Source organism: Alligator mississippiensis, chromosome 6 (assembly GCF_030867095.1).
Source record: "Alligator mississippiensis isolate rAllMis1 chromosome 6, rAllMis1, whole genome shotgun sequence".
Classification (NCBI taxonomy): Eukaryota; Metazoa; Chordata; order Crocodylia; family Alligatoridae; genus Alligator; species Alligator mississippiensis.
In genome coordinates, this window is record NC_081829.1 from 84,936,394 (window position 1) to 84,952,218 (window position 15,825).

Here is a 15,825-nt window from a genome sequence, read left to right on the forward strand (position 1 = left end):
GAATTTGCTTCCTGCTTCAGAAATAAAACTGCTTGATAGCCCTTTCCTCCTTGCACCAGGATTTTAAAGGATTTTGTTCAATCACATCAAAGTTTTTAAACCAAGAACTCAGCTTAAATTTAAATAAAGTTGACTAAGCCAATTTGTATTTTAAATTGCTTTTATGGATCTAAAAGTCTATGTGGCATTTAAATATAAAAAGGATGCCTAAACAATCAAGCTGAAGGCATGTACAGTAAAATCAGCAGTGACTGTTCAAACAATAAACTGAATTTTCAGGAGACAGTATCCATTCTCTTTTTATTTCCACATGAATGCACATTGAAGCAGTTTCACATGAAGAATGATTTTTTTTAGCTGCAGTATTCACTAAATGCAAGTTTATTACTACTTCTGGTAGAAATACTAGTGCCTTGAGGCCCCAAACACAATTAAGATACGGTAGAGACACAAGTTATACAAAGCAAAAAAGTACGGTAATTAAATCTAAGAGAGAAATGGGTTTCTGCAAAAATGTCAAAGTTCCAAATTTTCAGTTTTTCATGGAAAAATACAATCTCTCTCACTCACACACGGAATAATAAATCTCTGAGAACAGTAAATTGTTCTTTTTCAGACATTCAGCTGTGACATGAAAAACAGATTCAAATCCCTGTTCTCTCCAATTCAAAACCAGGAATTGATCCTGAGTCTCCTACATGAGATGAGAGCCCTTACCATAGGGCAACTGCATAATCTGAGAGTTGGGGGTGAATCTCACTGCTTTCCAGGGAAAAATTAACATCTATCCTGGACTTTAGCAACCTCACCAATTAAACTGACCCCTTCCCAGAGGAAGTCTGAATTCAAAAGACAAAATGTTTTCCAAAGAAAGTCTGCTTTGTCAAAAATTTCCCTACCAGCTTTAAGCACAATTAGGTAAGGACAGTCTAAAGAGCTTGCAGCTGAATATATGAATTTTAATCAGACTGCAAATCATGGAAGTTTGCCTGGTACTGGTTAGCTACATAAAACATGGAATCAATGCAGAACTCATACCATGCAAATGATGCAACTAAGCAGCATACTGTGAATGTTATATTGATTCACTAGGTAACAAGTTGCTACGTAGTAGTAGCATAGCCATATAACATTGTGCCTGATCTACAACGAATTTGGAATGGAAAAATGCAAACATTTGCAAAATGGCCAGCTAACTGACAACTGCTTGCTGAAGAAAATTGTAAATAATTTCAAGGCAATTAATGTGTTCGAACATTAAAAAAATGAAATTGGTGGAATAAATTGTTGACTAACAATTCTAGCCCATCTATAATAACCACAGCATGTAACCAGAATGATTGCGCTCCCCATTGTATAGGAACATTTTACACACTTCATTTTCTTTTTCCCTTTTCAAAAAGGCAATGTATAAAACCCCTCAAAGAACGCAGAAACTTAGCTGGCACATATACTTATCTGTCTGAATTTGCTGACACCAAGGAACAAAAACTCAAGAAACTTGTGCCAGAGGCTGCTGTTGCACAGTCAGTTAGATTGGCTCCCTCCTCCTCAATTCCAGCTGCTGCTACAGACCTCCATGCACTTCTCGCTCACAAGGAGCCTAGAGAAATGTGGGGGCAGCTGGAGATGAGAGCCAGCCAGCTAGTTCTCTGTGGGCCACCAACAAATGCTCTGCAGAAACAAATCTCAACACTCTCTAAACACTCTCAGGCGATTAGTCAAGGACACACTGCAGAGTAGGAGTTTTGAAGTGATGGGAACCCAAGAAGGGTGGCTGTGCTTTAAGGAAACGATCCTTCGGGCACAAAGCGAGACGATCCCCATGCGAGGTAAAAGAGGGAAAGGGGCCAGGAGGCTTCCTTGGCTGACCACAGAAATCCAGGGCAGCCTCAGGGCCAAAAGGGGAGCACATAAAAAGTGGAAACAGGGAGAGATCACCAAAGACGAATATACCTCCTCTACTCGTGCTTGTAGGGAGGCAGTTAGATGGGCCAAAGCTACCATGGAGCTGAGGATGGCATCCCAAGTAAAGGACAACAAGAAATTGTTTTTTTAGATATATGGGGAGTAAAAGGAAGGCCCAGGGAGGAATAGGACCCCTGCTAAATGGGCAGAAACAATTGGTGATGGACAGGGGGGACAAGGCTGAACTCCTCAATGAGTTCTTTGCCTCAGTGTTCCTAAGCGAGGGGCACGACAAGTCTCTCACTGGGGTTGTAGAGAGGCAGCAGCAAGGCGCCAGACTTCCATACGTAGATCCTGAGGTGGTGCAGAGTCACTTGGAAGAACTGGATGCCTTTAAGTCGGCAGGCCCGGATGAGCTCCATCTGAGGGCGCTGAAGGCACCAGCCGACATCATTGCACAGCCACTGGCAGGAATATTTGAATGCTCGTGGCGCACGGGCCAAGTCCCGGAGGACTGGAAAAGGGCCAATGTGGTCCCCATTTTCAAGAAGGGGAGGAAGGAGGACCCGGGGAACTATAGGCCAGTCAGTCTCACCTCCATCCTTGGCAAAGTCTTTGAAAAAATTATCAAGGCTCACATTTGCGAGAGCCCAGCAGGACAAATTATGCTGAGGGGAAACCAGCACGGGTTCGTGGCGGGCAGATCGTGCCTGACCAATCTAGTCTCTTTCTATGACCAGGTTACGAAACGCCTGGACACAGGAGGAGGGGTGGATGTCGTATATTTAGACTTCAGGAAGGCCTTCGATATGGTATCCCACCCCATACTGGTGAACAAGTTAAGAGGCTGTGACTTGGATGACTACACAGTCCGGTGGGTGGTGAATTGGCTAGAGGGTCGCACCCAGAGAGTCGTGGTGGCAGGTCGGTTTCGACCTGGAAGGTCGAAGTTATTGCCTGCCTGGTACTGGTTAGCTATATAAATCATCAAATCAATGCAGAACTCATACCATGCATATGACATAACAAGCAGTATCTGCAAGAATAAAGTAAAACCATGTCAACATTTTATATTACACAGTGAGATTATAGAATATAATACAGTTTCATTAAGAGTCAGGGAAGACCTAGGGAAGAAAGTTTGGGATGAAATGAGGAACTTGCAGTCCTGTTGCTGGTAAGAAAAAAGAAAAAGAGGCCTTTAAATGATACGGATAGCAAAGACTGGTAGTAACAGTGCACTACATGAGCAATACACGAGTTGAGATTTAACTGGTATCTTATTTATAAATGAAATCCCTTGAATCCAACAGAAAATAGATTTGAACTAAAATCCACAGGAAGATGTATACATTTTTATCCATGTTGTTTCAGTTAAAGCCTGCTTACCTGTCTACCTGAACGTTTAAATTTCCTCCCCCTTCCCCCCCAACCCTGAATTGAGGTAAATGTTCTTATATTGATTCCATGGTGGTCACTTAAAAAGACCAAGCAAGTAAAACTAGTCTAAGAAGGATTGCAGGTAATTGCTTGCCTCCAATAACACTTACATAACATAATGAAGTTCAATATAGGATAGGAAAGGGCCTCCCAAGACATTGAGTCTACCCCCTTGTATTTACAGGCCACCATTCATCAAAAAGGGTCCACAAGAATAAAAAAAAGGTAAACATAATGTAAAGGTTCCCAAGATCTAATGGAGGAGAAACAGGAGATGACCCATTTTTGCAAAGACATTTTTGCAGTAACCACAAGACAAAACTTCATCTTACAGCTAGAGGGTTAAATTAGCCTGGACATTTTATATCCAGGATATACTTTTCCTTTGGGAAGTCTACACAAACCACAAATGTATTTATTTTTATTAGTTGCAGAAAAAGTAATGCATGCAAATAATAACTTCCAATATTTATTACAACTTTAGCATTTAAAAATGTACACAAATTTATCAGATTACATACATACCTTATGATCTATGCCAGTGGTGCTCAACCTTTTTGACCAGCGAGAGTCGAATGGACAGGGCTGGAACCCTCTATGGGCCAGATCTGGCTAGTGGTCCCAATCCAGTGCCCAGAGGAGGCACTGCAGGGTCCCTCTGGCTGTGTGTGTGTGTGTGTGTGTGTGTGTGTGTGTGTGTGTTGGGGGGGGGGGAACCACAATCAAGCCCCAATCCAGCTGCATGGGAGAAGGGGGCTTGGCTTGGCCCCAAACTGGCCTTGCAGGGAGGGGCAGAGCATGGCCCAGCCCCAATCCAACCTGGTGGGGGAAGGAGGTGTGACCAGCCCCAACATAACTGGGCAGAGTGGAATGGGGCATGGCCCAGCCCCATGGGGGGAAGGAGACGTGGCCTAGCCATGAAGCAGATGCACAGGGGAAGGGGCCGTGGTCCATCCCCACAGGAAGAAGGGGGGCCGGCCCAGCCCTGTGGGGAGAAGAGGGTATGGCCCAGTGCCCATCAGGCCCTGCCAAGGGTGGTAGGGCTCTAATTGGCCATGAGGGGTTGAGGATTTTGGCAGCAGGGAGCAGTGGCAGTATTAACTACCACCACTCCCTGCTGCCGAATTTCCCGATCCATGAGGAGCACTGGGCCCAAGGGCTGGGGGTTGAGCATCTCTGACCTATAAAATTAAGCGACCTTTAAAAATTTACAATTAACAAGAACTTTACAAAGAACAGTTTAGCATGAGGAAAAAAAAATGCTTTGGTTCCCCAACTCACCTGAGCATCTATTTTAATGAGTGCAATATCTGCTTTTTCATCAACATCTTTAATTTTAGCTTCATATGTTGCACCATTCTTCAGCTCCACTTTTACTCTATGTTTATTGGTAACTACATGGGCATTTGTCACTATTAGTCCATCCTCTGAGACAACGAACCCTGAACCACTGGCAACAGGAACTTCCCTCTTAGTAAAAGGAAGTCTAGAAGATATGGGAAAGAAACATTTAAGTTTGCAGAAAATGTAGACTGTTCAGAGATAACAAATTATGTGTTTCTTGTCCCCATTACCAAAGCCAAGAAGCATGCGACATATTTACATATTTTAGAAAATTTAGTATAATTTTTAAATAGCATCAATTTACATTTTATGTCATAAGATTAAGTACAAAAAATTGTGCCAGAACTAGACAACTTAATACATACTCATTTACTTAAGAGTGTCAGGGTGATAAATATTTACCAGCAGCTTTCTTATAACCTATACCAGTATATCTCATAACTTATTCTGGCAGACTTAAGCCATGTGATCTACAGGAATATAAAGTTGAATCTGGACATCTTTACTTGCGAAACAATTCGATGTGTACCACAGCAGGGGCTATCTTCTCTACCACATCTGCAATGAAGTTGTATTTGTGCCTCAGACTGTTGGGGTCTTCCTGTCCTGAAAAGGAAAACAGAAAACTTTCCAGATCTTCAAATGACAAGACAAGGATCACTGTAAAACACTTGAATTAAAAAAACAAAACAACATTTTGAAGTAGATCCCGTTTTCCAGAAAGTACCTGTATGAGCAGAAGTGCAGTACAACAGCTAGAGCATGAGACTAGGGCTCAGGAAATGTGGGTTTAGTTTCATTTCAGTCACTTCCCTGCTGCATTTCTTTAGGCAATGTATTTTATATTTATGAGTTTTTGTTTGTCCTCACTTACCTTTATGCCATGTACATTTTGTGTAAAAAAAACAAACCACCCACATATACACACACAATATTTCTCCACTAGAATAAAAGGCAGACCCATGTAAGAGAGTTATTCCAATTTTTAAAGGTCAGGCATATCTGACCTTCCATGAGCTGGGAGCATGGTTGTTGGGAGGACTAATATAATGCCTCATGTTGAATACCTGTACCAACCACACAGAGCCACATTGGTTTCAGGCATGCTAATTTGAAAGTTTTCTACTTTTTGCATAAAAAAATTAACTTTCCACTACTTTTGTTTCTTCACGCTGTTATCATTTGTCTCATCACACAATAAAAGTGTGGTTTTATGGTACTTAAGTATCTGTGACAGTATGTGTCCAATGTGCTGTAGGATCATATAGATAGATACAGAGGTAGTGTTCTGACTCATTTCAGGAATTTTATCACATCTTGCTCTTTAAAATTCAGGACTAAAATCAGAGTGATCCCAAAAAGCAGGTTGAATTTTTTATCATCCACAATCTAATCTGCAGTGCATTGCAAGGGTGTTAGTCCTTTGACAGCATTGTGGCCAATTATTCATATAACTCTAATTACCCCTCTTTTTCACTACCGTAATATTTGAAGCCTCCCAAGTGCTTTTAAAAAGCAAATTATTGACTGAACACATACAGAAGCAGTAACTAGGTACTCAACTGCAGTTACAGCATGCAACAAGTTTGACAATCTGAGTCTTTTTTACTGAATGAGTATATTGGCATGGAAACTAGTTAACACCTTCTTTGCTACTCAAGTGCACCAGGTTCTTTAACTTTATTTTGGATTGTCATTAGAGTTGGGCAAAAAGATGCATAACTAATGTATCATATGAGGATTTATGTCGTGCTTATTCGATATATTAAGTGCTCACAGAACTACAAATCTGCTATACATAAAGCTCTTCTAACGGACATATTAGAGCTGTTTTGGAGACTCAGCATGAGAACTGAGATGTTATTTGCCCAATAAACGTCACACGCTGAATGTGCAGTCTGGCTGGCATAATCGTGAGGCCAAAACTAAGTTCATATTGTGCCTGAAAAATGTTAGGTAATAAAAGTGATTCATGGCATACTAACCTAAATAACACTGCTACAGCCCTGCCTTTCCTCTTATGTATTAGAAATTCTTGTGTTGTATAACATGGTTTTGCAATAGCAATTGAACTACTGCATGTTTAATGGAAAACATACCTGTGTTTTGTTTTTTTTCTTTTTTTTTCTTTTAAACAACCAGAGTATTGCCTCTAGAAAGATTTCACTGACAACTGTTTACAGTAAATCCTCAAACAACAGGACTTGACACCCCATTAAAAATATTTTAAAGCAGTAAAAGATTAGGAGAAAGAGGAGCAAAAATTTGTTTGTACTGAAAGAAAAACTTAAGAAACAGAGACCAGTAAGTGGTAAATAGGGTCCCTCTTGCATATACATTTAGTGCTTCTCAGTGCCAGTGGTCTTTTTGAAGACTGTTATACAACTGCAGAAGCATTACATAGCAACAATCAACATTTTTAGTGTATATTGCCTCTGCGGTTCTACCCCAAAAATAGCTGTACTAGCAACATTTTAGGGGGAAACCCATACATTTGAGATTGCTTCTCATGTGAATGCGTATATATCTATCATTTCCTATAACAGTAGCATTGAACCCAAGTACAACTTCTGCATAAACAGTAAATACAGGCTAAACCTAGTGTGGTGTCTCAAAGACCTATATGTAGAATTCAGATTGCCTCATCTCTCATAATACAAATCCTACATAAGTGGTTGTTCATGACCAGGGATCCCAGTCATGTTTTCTCTGTTTAAAAATGGCAAATTCTTTGATTAAAACAAACTCTCAGATTAAAAAACCCCAAATCTGTGATTAAAATGAAATGCCACAATTGAACACAATGTTTTATTGATATATTTACTATTTTAAAGCAATTTGGAAGCCTACCAGTGCTTCAAGTACTATAATAAAATAAATGGTAAATACCTATACATTTTGGTATTTGACTTTGGGTTTATCACGAACAATCAGAGATCTCCTTGCCCCCTTCACTCACCAGGACACAGGTTCAGGCCCCTCACTCCCAAGCCACAGCCCCCCAGTCCTGAAGGTACCCCTCGCTCCCCAACTATAGCCCCCCTACAGGTGTCTCACTCCCTACCCACACCCGCCCCCCTCCCCCCCACCACCCTGGTGGTGCCCCTCACTCCCCATCCACAGTCCTGCCAGAAGGGGCCCCCAGCTGCCAGGGCTACGGGACCAGGAACTCAGATCTGCAGGCCCCTGCCACCCTACAGCAGCACCCGTGCCCCCTGCATGCCCCCACCAGGAGTGCACATAGCAGCAGGGACCCAGCCCCAACCCCAGATGAGCCGCCCATGGCTCCATCCCCAGGCCCCAAGTTGTACACACCTCCTGGCTGAGCAGCAGCCCCAGTCCTGCCCAACTCACTCCCTAACTATGGGGACCTCAATACCCGCCCCCCTGCCCCAGCTTACCTACAGAAGCTGCTCTCCAGGCTGCCTGGTGGCCATGTGCATGTGTGAGCGCGCACATGCACATGGCACCCCCTGCCTAACCATCCTCCTCCCGCTCCCCCCAGCCCCTTGCAGCCTGGGCCTCTGCCAGCCTGCAGAGAACTCTTTGCAAAAGTGGAAAATCTACATGTTTCTCCATTATGGTGAGAAATCTGCATTTTTCCCAATTAGAAGGGGAAATACATGTTTTTTCTGTTTTTCCGTGGGAAACAGAAAACCTGGATTCCTGTTCACAATTAAGTGTTTAAAAGGTAGTTTCCAGTCAGTTCTAACAATTGCAGAAAATGGGGGTGTATATGTAAATAATAATGAGGGCAAAATTTCATGTTTCATTTTTCTCCAAGTTTCAAACGCTAGTTCTAGTGCCCACTAGAAATTCTTAGGTTAGGAATTAATTGCAAGTACAATGTGCTTTGTGCAAGATCTCTTATTTGGAAGCATGACCATTATCCATATTCAAATAAAAGGTGCTGCTGTAAGCTACACAATTTTAGCATATTTTGTCAGTTTACGGGACTATCCTAGGACTATTAAAGCAAATCTAAAGTTTTGACTAAGGATAACATCTCCAAATGTGGAGGAAGGCACACAATACTGGTACCTTACCTATTTTTTCTCACTACTTCCAACCTACCAAAGCAGAAGGCAACACAGAAAGGCCTTAAATGGTAGTTTTCACTGTACTTAGGTCCTTTTCCTGAAATGTATCCATCTTTAAGCTCAAATCTCTTCCTGCCTTTTAAGGAACCCAACATGAAATTGAGGTGTGAATAAAATCATATAAATAGCTATTCAATTTCCATCTCTGTCCATCTCTCTTCATTGTTAAAATTAAAATGTACTGGTTCCATGTTGATAAACTTTCTCTTTGTCTATATTGCTTCACTGTTGTACCTCAGTTGTTTTTTTCATCCTTGTCAATATTTTTATGAGAATGTCCAAAATTGAGACCTGGGCCTAAACAAGACCACTGTTCCAGAGGAGGTTTCAGGTCTATACAGATCATGCTTTTCACTGAGTATAACAAAAACTGATTATTTGTGTTTCATAGTACTGCTACTGAAATGTGCTCCACACTGCCCAATGTTCCCGTGGGAGTGTTTTGTGAGACTTTATTAACAACGAAGTTCCTGATGATCATCCTTGTAAGTTAATTATGATGATTAATGACCAACTAATAAAACCACTAATGAGTTACAACATAAGTTTCCTGAGGCAATCAAAGAAATTCAAAGATGTGCATCAAACATCATCACGAGTTAAAAGAAAGTCTCTAACAGCTGTCAGGAGCATGGCTATGTTCAGTCATTAGAGGACAAGGTACTTCACTGAAAGAATAGGAAGACATGGGAAAATCTAGATGAGTTACAGTGGACAAGGATGTCAATGGCAGCCTGCCTTAAAAGAAACAAGCCAAAAAAACCCCCCAAAACAAATACAGATCTAGATCTGACTTAAGTTTAGGCATAAATTAGAGCAATACCAGGGTTTTAAAGGCTTTGCTGTTTTTGTTAGCCAAAATAGAAGAGAAACTTTGGAAATTATTCACCCTAATTGTACTGAGTGATGAAAATCTTTTTTTGGCTGCTTTTGTGGGCTCTCAGCCTGGACCAAAATCTCATGAGAAAACTTGTGCTCATATATTTTCAGGCACATTTTAACTGGAAAATAAACTCCATCCCCACACTGCAGGAGAGGTTTAAATGTAGGAATTCTGATTCCATCTGGTGTTAGCTAGGCAGTTGGCAAACTCATACCTGAAATCACTACTCCTGATCTTCTTCCTACACTTTCAAATGTATGTCAGACTTCATGTTATGCTACAACATCCCTGCTAGAGATGCATCGATACATCGGTCCGATATCGGACTGGCACTGATATAAAGAAAATTGACCGTATTGGAAATCAGCCTGATGTGGCTGATAATTTGGCTGATAAATGCCTGTGCATGCACGCAACCACAGCGCAGCACGTAGGTGGTGAGAAGCACAGCCTGGCAGCTTGGAGAGCTGTGTGCAGCTGGTAAGTCTGTTGTGGTGGAAGGGGAGGAGGGAGGGAAGAACTGTAGGGGGGCAAATCAAGGCCCCTGCGGTGAGGGAGGAGTGGCGCTGGGCCTCGGGCAGGCATTGCTCAGCTGGGACACAGCAGGGCAAGAGACAGAGCTGCGGCTCGTCTGGGGGGCACAGTTCCTGCCACTGTATACACCCCAAGGGGGCATGGGGGCGGTGTGTGCCCCTGGATCTATGCACAGGGCAGGGTGGCTACCGTTGCAGGTTGGGGCTGGGGCTGCACCAGGCTCTTCCCAGTGGGGGCTGGGCGAGGCTGTGTTCAGGGTGGGTGGCAGTGGCACTGGGAAGGGGTTACAGCCACCCCAAAATTCGCCATAGCCCCATCCCAGCATCACCACCCCAAGCATTACCAGCACAGCCCCTGCCAGGAAGAGCCCAGGCCCCAGCCCCAAGTTCACATTAGTGCAGTCCCTGTTAGTGCAGTTCTCGGCCACTTAGGAGCTGGAAAGTTCCAAATTGGATTCGAGGTTCGACTCACCTTCAAGTTTTGCGTTTTGCAGCACAGAGTAACAACAGTGTGCTGATATTAAATGTGGAAAGTATGGATTCTAATCCAGGAAACACAAAGAAGAGTCTAGCCAACATTACTGGTAGACAAGGTTCCCTCTAAGCTGCGCACGTGCGCAGCTGCACACAATAAAAAAATCTTTCTAGGCACTAGCTTTTTAATGCCATGCACCTTCCCAGAGAAGAGCAGGGCTGAGGCTTCCTGGAAGCTTTAGACGCTGTCCCCAGAGCGTGGCTCAGGGTGGAGGCATTGGGGCTGGCACAGGACACTTCCCGGTGGTGAGTTACCTCGGCTGCATGGGGACCACTCCGCTCAACTCCAGTCCTCACCACACTGGCACCCCCACGGGGAGGGAGAGCAGCGCGGGGCAGGCAGCGGCTCCTCCCCGAGGCAAGGTGGCAGCGGGGACTGGGACTCGGGCAGAGCCGGGCACTGCGTGGGCTCCACCGGCTCAGGGGAACTGCTCCACTCCCCAGCCCCTTTGCACCAGCTTCGCCCCGAGGCCCGACACCATGTGCCTCTTCACTGCCTGGTCTGCCCAGCGGTGGGACACACATGGTGGCATGCCACTTTCAAAGGCTGCAGCAAGGGAATGTAGAAGTATGTGCAGAGACTGTTGGGGTGGGGCAGTTGAACACGGGAGACTGCATGGTTGCACTGTTTGTATGACTGAGGAGCATTGGACTTTACGGTGGCGCTTTCAGGAGACCCTCAAATAGTCAAGATGCATGGAGATGGGGGGGGTCACAACAGGAGTGCAACAGAGGGCAGAGGTGCAGTGTGTACATTTAAGGCAAGGTTTCTGTGGCAAGCCTGCAAGGACGGGGACAGGTGTAACCCTGAATTTCCCAAGTACATGTTCGAAGCCTATCCTTCCTCCAGGATTTCAGGGAGAGCTGGGTATGAAGATAAACATTTTGCCCAAAGGGCAGAAACCTGAAGTTTAACAAGACAGCTCATTTATCTTCCCATCAGGGGCCACCCACATGCCCTCACTTGGCTGTCTGGCACGCATTGGGGGGGGCCTGGACTCTTCCTGGGGATAACTTCCGGTTATTAGTTTTACAGTTGAATCCAAGTGTAATAATTGGTTTTTAGTTTATTTCTTTAAGTAAAAGAAATAATCATCTTTTGATGTTATATTGTGTTACACTGTGGGGTGGACCGAAGCGGCGCATTCCAAAAGGGGGGCGTGGGACCAATTCGAGAATGGACTGAAGCAGCGTGCTCACAGACTGAAGCAGATCGCTACACCTTAGAGGGAACATTGCTGGTAGAGTGGATTAAAACATCTGAATCTGAAGGCTTTCTGGTTATTTCTGTTGGGAGAATGGGAGAGATTCATCAGTTCTGGAAGGATGGCAGTTATGGCACTGGATGAAAAACTGAACAAAGAGAAGTTTCAAAATCTCGGAAGTTACTGTGAAAGAGAACTGGTATTCTCTGGAATGCTTTAGCTATCAGCGTCCAAAAAAAATAAAGGATAAAGGCAGCACGCAGCCCTATACACAGGCTATATTGTTTGAAGGGGTCTTTTTAATTATTTTTTTCTTAAGTGCTGTTTTATACACACAAAGAACATCCTCTCCCACAAACACCCTTGTGCTTTCAATGAAACTGATTATTTTTTAAACTTTGCTTAGGCATCGTTGTTCACCATTATCATGTCCATGAAAGGGCTGAGTTGTAAGGTTCTGCTTTTTCATTCATCAGAACCATTGTTACCACACAAGATCTGTGTGTTCAGCAGCAGATCCCGTGGTCAGCTAACACCAAGCTAGTGCCTGGTGGTCATCTCAGCAAATGGGGCTCAGTTTCAAAGATCTAATGTTAATCTGTCTTTCCCTGTTAATTCTGCAGTTATCAGAATATCTTCCACGAGTTCTTTACAAAGAATACAAAATAAAATCATGAGCATCCTGCTGGAGTGTCTGACTGCAAGCTACAAGTCTAACCAGTTTTGCGCTAGCAGCCTTACACTTTTCATGACAACGTATTAATTCCTTCACATCTGGAGTGTTAAACATAGAGAGATTTCACAGGCCATATCTGACCCGTTAAGCAACTGGAAGTTGTGGGGGGCATGGCCTGCCACAGAATTTGGGGGCCTTTGACTGCTGGCCACAACTGTCACCACAGCTGGACCCGCTGATGCTGCCAGATCACGGGCCATCAGACCCCAGCTGGTGTCATGACAGTAGCCATGATGGGTACCCCACAGTCTATATCCAGCCCAGGGCCCCAGATGAGTTTGACACCCCTGCTTTACATTATATACACATCCTTAACAGATATACCTAATATATTCTTTAGCAAATATACTGCAGTGCCAACTGAATTTAAATGCAGACTTAAGTCTCACTGACATCAATATACCCCCCATAAAACTGAATCATTAGGACATGAGCACATACTTTAGTACTTGCTTGAATAAAAGGATGAATTGTTGATTCAGAGCCACAGAACCTTAAAAACAATATACCCATAGTACAGGGATTTCCCAGTCTGGAATAAATTGCACTCAATGAGTTGGCATCTGAACAAATTTCCATTCATGTGAGACAGGTAGATTTTAAAGCCCTGACCCTATTGGGGGGAAAATAAAAAGACATAGTAAATATATGCAGCTTCCAGTGAAACGGGTGAAGGGAACGTAATGCTCTGGAAATCAGTAGGGAAAAAATGATGTTTGAAGCTCTTTTACCCTCTTCTATTTAAAATTACATCAAACAGTAAGCCTAAATATTCCACTTACTATTAACGGATACATTGTGTAATGCACAAAAAAAGTAAAAAAAATAAAAAAGAAAGAATGAAAAAGGCAGTGCCAGCATTAAAAAAAAAAGTAACAAACCAACCAAAGAGCAGCAAGAGGCAGACAACCTGCTTTCCAACAGACCAAAAACCCAGGGAGGAAATACTGAGATGGTTGTCTGCGAACAGTGCCAGCTTGACTATGCTAATAAGTTCCTTACACCAACTGCTATTTCTCTACCACCTGCAGACAAACAAGGGAGATTTCACTGAGGACATATCTGTAGGAAGATATATTTCACCGTATTGCATAGTAACCATAAAATGGGACATATTTTTGTGGCAGTAAATACTGGGGAAATTTCAAACGTCCTGTTGAAGTGAATAAGTCAAGCAAATCCAGTGTTCATTTAATAAAACATTTCCCTACAGGATTAATGGAAGATTTAAAGTCAAGCTTCTTGTTTGGCATAAACACAATCTGTAGCAGAGTATACTGCCTATTCTCATCCTCATAATATTTACACAAGGATCAATTCCTTCTTGGCAAATTCCTGGGTTCATTACTGCAAGGAATAAGTTACATGGGTGATCGTGCTTCTGCAAATATTAACAGAGGATCTACCGAACTCAAGGAGGTAAGCAGCTGATTTCACAGGCAGATCCTGGGACTAGCCACCATTTTCATGGGCTGAGCATGGCAGGGCCCTCCCGCCCCACCTCTGATTGGCCATGGTGCCTTAATCAGGGTAATTAAGCCACAGTTTCAGGCCATTCCCAAGTAGGCTCCACGATTTTGGCGGGTTTGCTGAAAGAAATGGGGGGCGGGGGGAGGCAGGGAGAAGGATGCGGGGTGGGAAGGGGCAGGAAGGAGGGATGGGTAGAGTGGGGCTGCTTGCAGCAGTAGCACAGGGGGCTGCAGGTTGCAGCTGCCTGCAGCCTCTGCACCTCTTGCTGTGAGCAGCCCTGCCCTACCCTGTCCCCTCTCTCCCTCCCCCTGTGCTCCAAGACTCTCTGCTTCCTGATAAGGTGGAAATTGGGGGAAGAGGCGTTTGTTGCAGCTTGAGGAGGGGGGTTGCAGCAAGTCTGCCAAAATTATGGAGCCTGCCATTTTTTGTAGAGCCTGCCCAAATTCACAGTTTCTGTGAAAATTGCACTATCGCAGTAGATCCCTAAATATTAGGCTCCAAACTCTTGCATCCCCAGCATACATACACTCTGGCATCTTTAACTGTAGCCTGCTTAATAGTTTGATGGCAATAGAAAAAGGAGAATTCATATAAAAATGGATAAATAGCTCTCGCATCAACTTCTGAATACTCAGGCAGAAGTCTCTAGAGGCAAGGTTTAGATCAGGGGTGAGCAATTATTTTGGATGGAGAGCTGCTTAACAAGTTTTGGTGAGCTGTTGAGGGCCACATGAGTAGCCCCATGAGGGCTGCATGGGTAGCCCCACCCCTTGATGGCTGGCCCACCTCCTGGTCTCCATCTTGGGACTGGAAGTCCTGCCCCTAACCCCTGACCTTTGCCACTAGATGGCTCTCCCCTTGTCCCCTGGAAATACTCCTTTTGAGATGGGGTTGCCATCCTAGTACCAGGAAAAAAAATTGTAAACTAAAAGTCAAACACCTACTAGGGCATATTTTAATTTTATTACAAAAAATATTTTTGTCATGATTTGTGTATATAGAGGCAGCACTGGGGTTATTATTGCATAATAACTCAGAAATAAATTCTTATTCTTGTATATTTTTTGTGTGCTTATGCATCTGTGTGTGTGTGTGTGTGTGTGGTGAGGTATGGTTGTTGGGGGGGTGTAGGTGTGAGGGGTGTGGGTGGGTGAGTGTATGGTGGGGTATGGGTGTGGGGGGTTGGTGGGAGCAAGGTGCATTAGAATATGTTTGGCCTTGCTCTCACCCTTCTGGGTGGAAGGGCTGGGAGGGGTACAATTTGCTGGTAGGTGCCATGGGCTGGACAAAAGTGCCTGGTGAGCTGAATCTGGCCCGCAGGCTGTATTTTGCCAGGTTTAGATGTTACTGTAAAATGAGAAACCTTGAAACCAAAAATTTAAGGTAGCTTAATTATACTAACTCAGTTAATGCCTTTAAGAAGTTAAGCTGATTAGTTTCTGGGAGGCTGATGAAATAAGCAACATGTTTGTGGTTACAAAATTCTGTGTTCTAACCCTAGTTTTCCACAGATCTGCTGATGGGTGCTAAAGAGCTGACTTGACTACTTTGTGCTTCAAAGCTCCCTGGCCCAAACTCTAAAATAGAAAATAACGCCCACCTACATCTCAAATGGACCTTAAAAGGATTAGAAGTATGAAGATGTAAATTCTTAAGGAGCAATCCTGGGTAA

General features: G+C 43.6%; 1 protein-coding gene across 1 annotated transcript in view; it reads right to left on the minus strand.

Moving 5' to 3' along the window:
- HTRA1 (HtrA serine peptidase 1) overlaps nt 1-15,825 on the minus strand; it is a 58,385-nt gene that overhangs the window by 19,894 nt on the left and 22,666 nt on the right. Inside the window, exons 2-3 of the mRNA XM_059730058.1 lie at nt 5,199-5,298; nt 4,630-4,834 (exon numbers count right to left, since the gene is read on the minus strand). Of these exons, the coding sequence (XP_059586041.1) occupies nt 4,630-4,834; nt 5,199-5,298 (305 nt within the window). The remainder of the gene's footprint in view (nt 1-4,629; nt 4,835-5,198; nt 5,299-15,825) is intronic.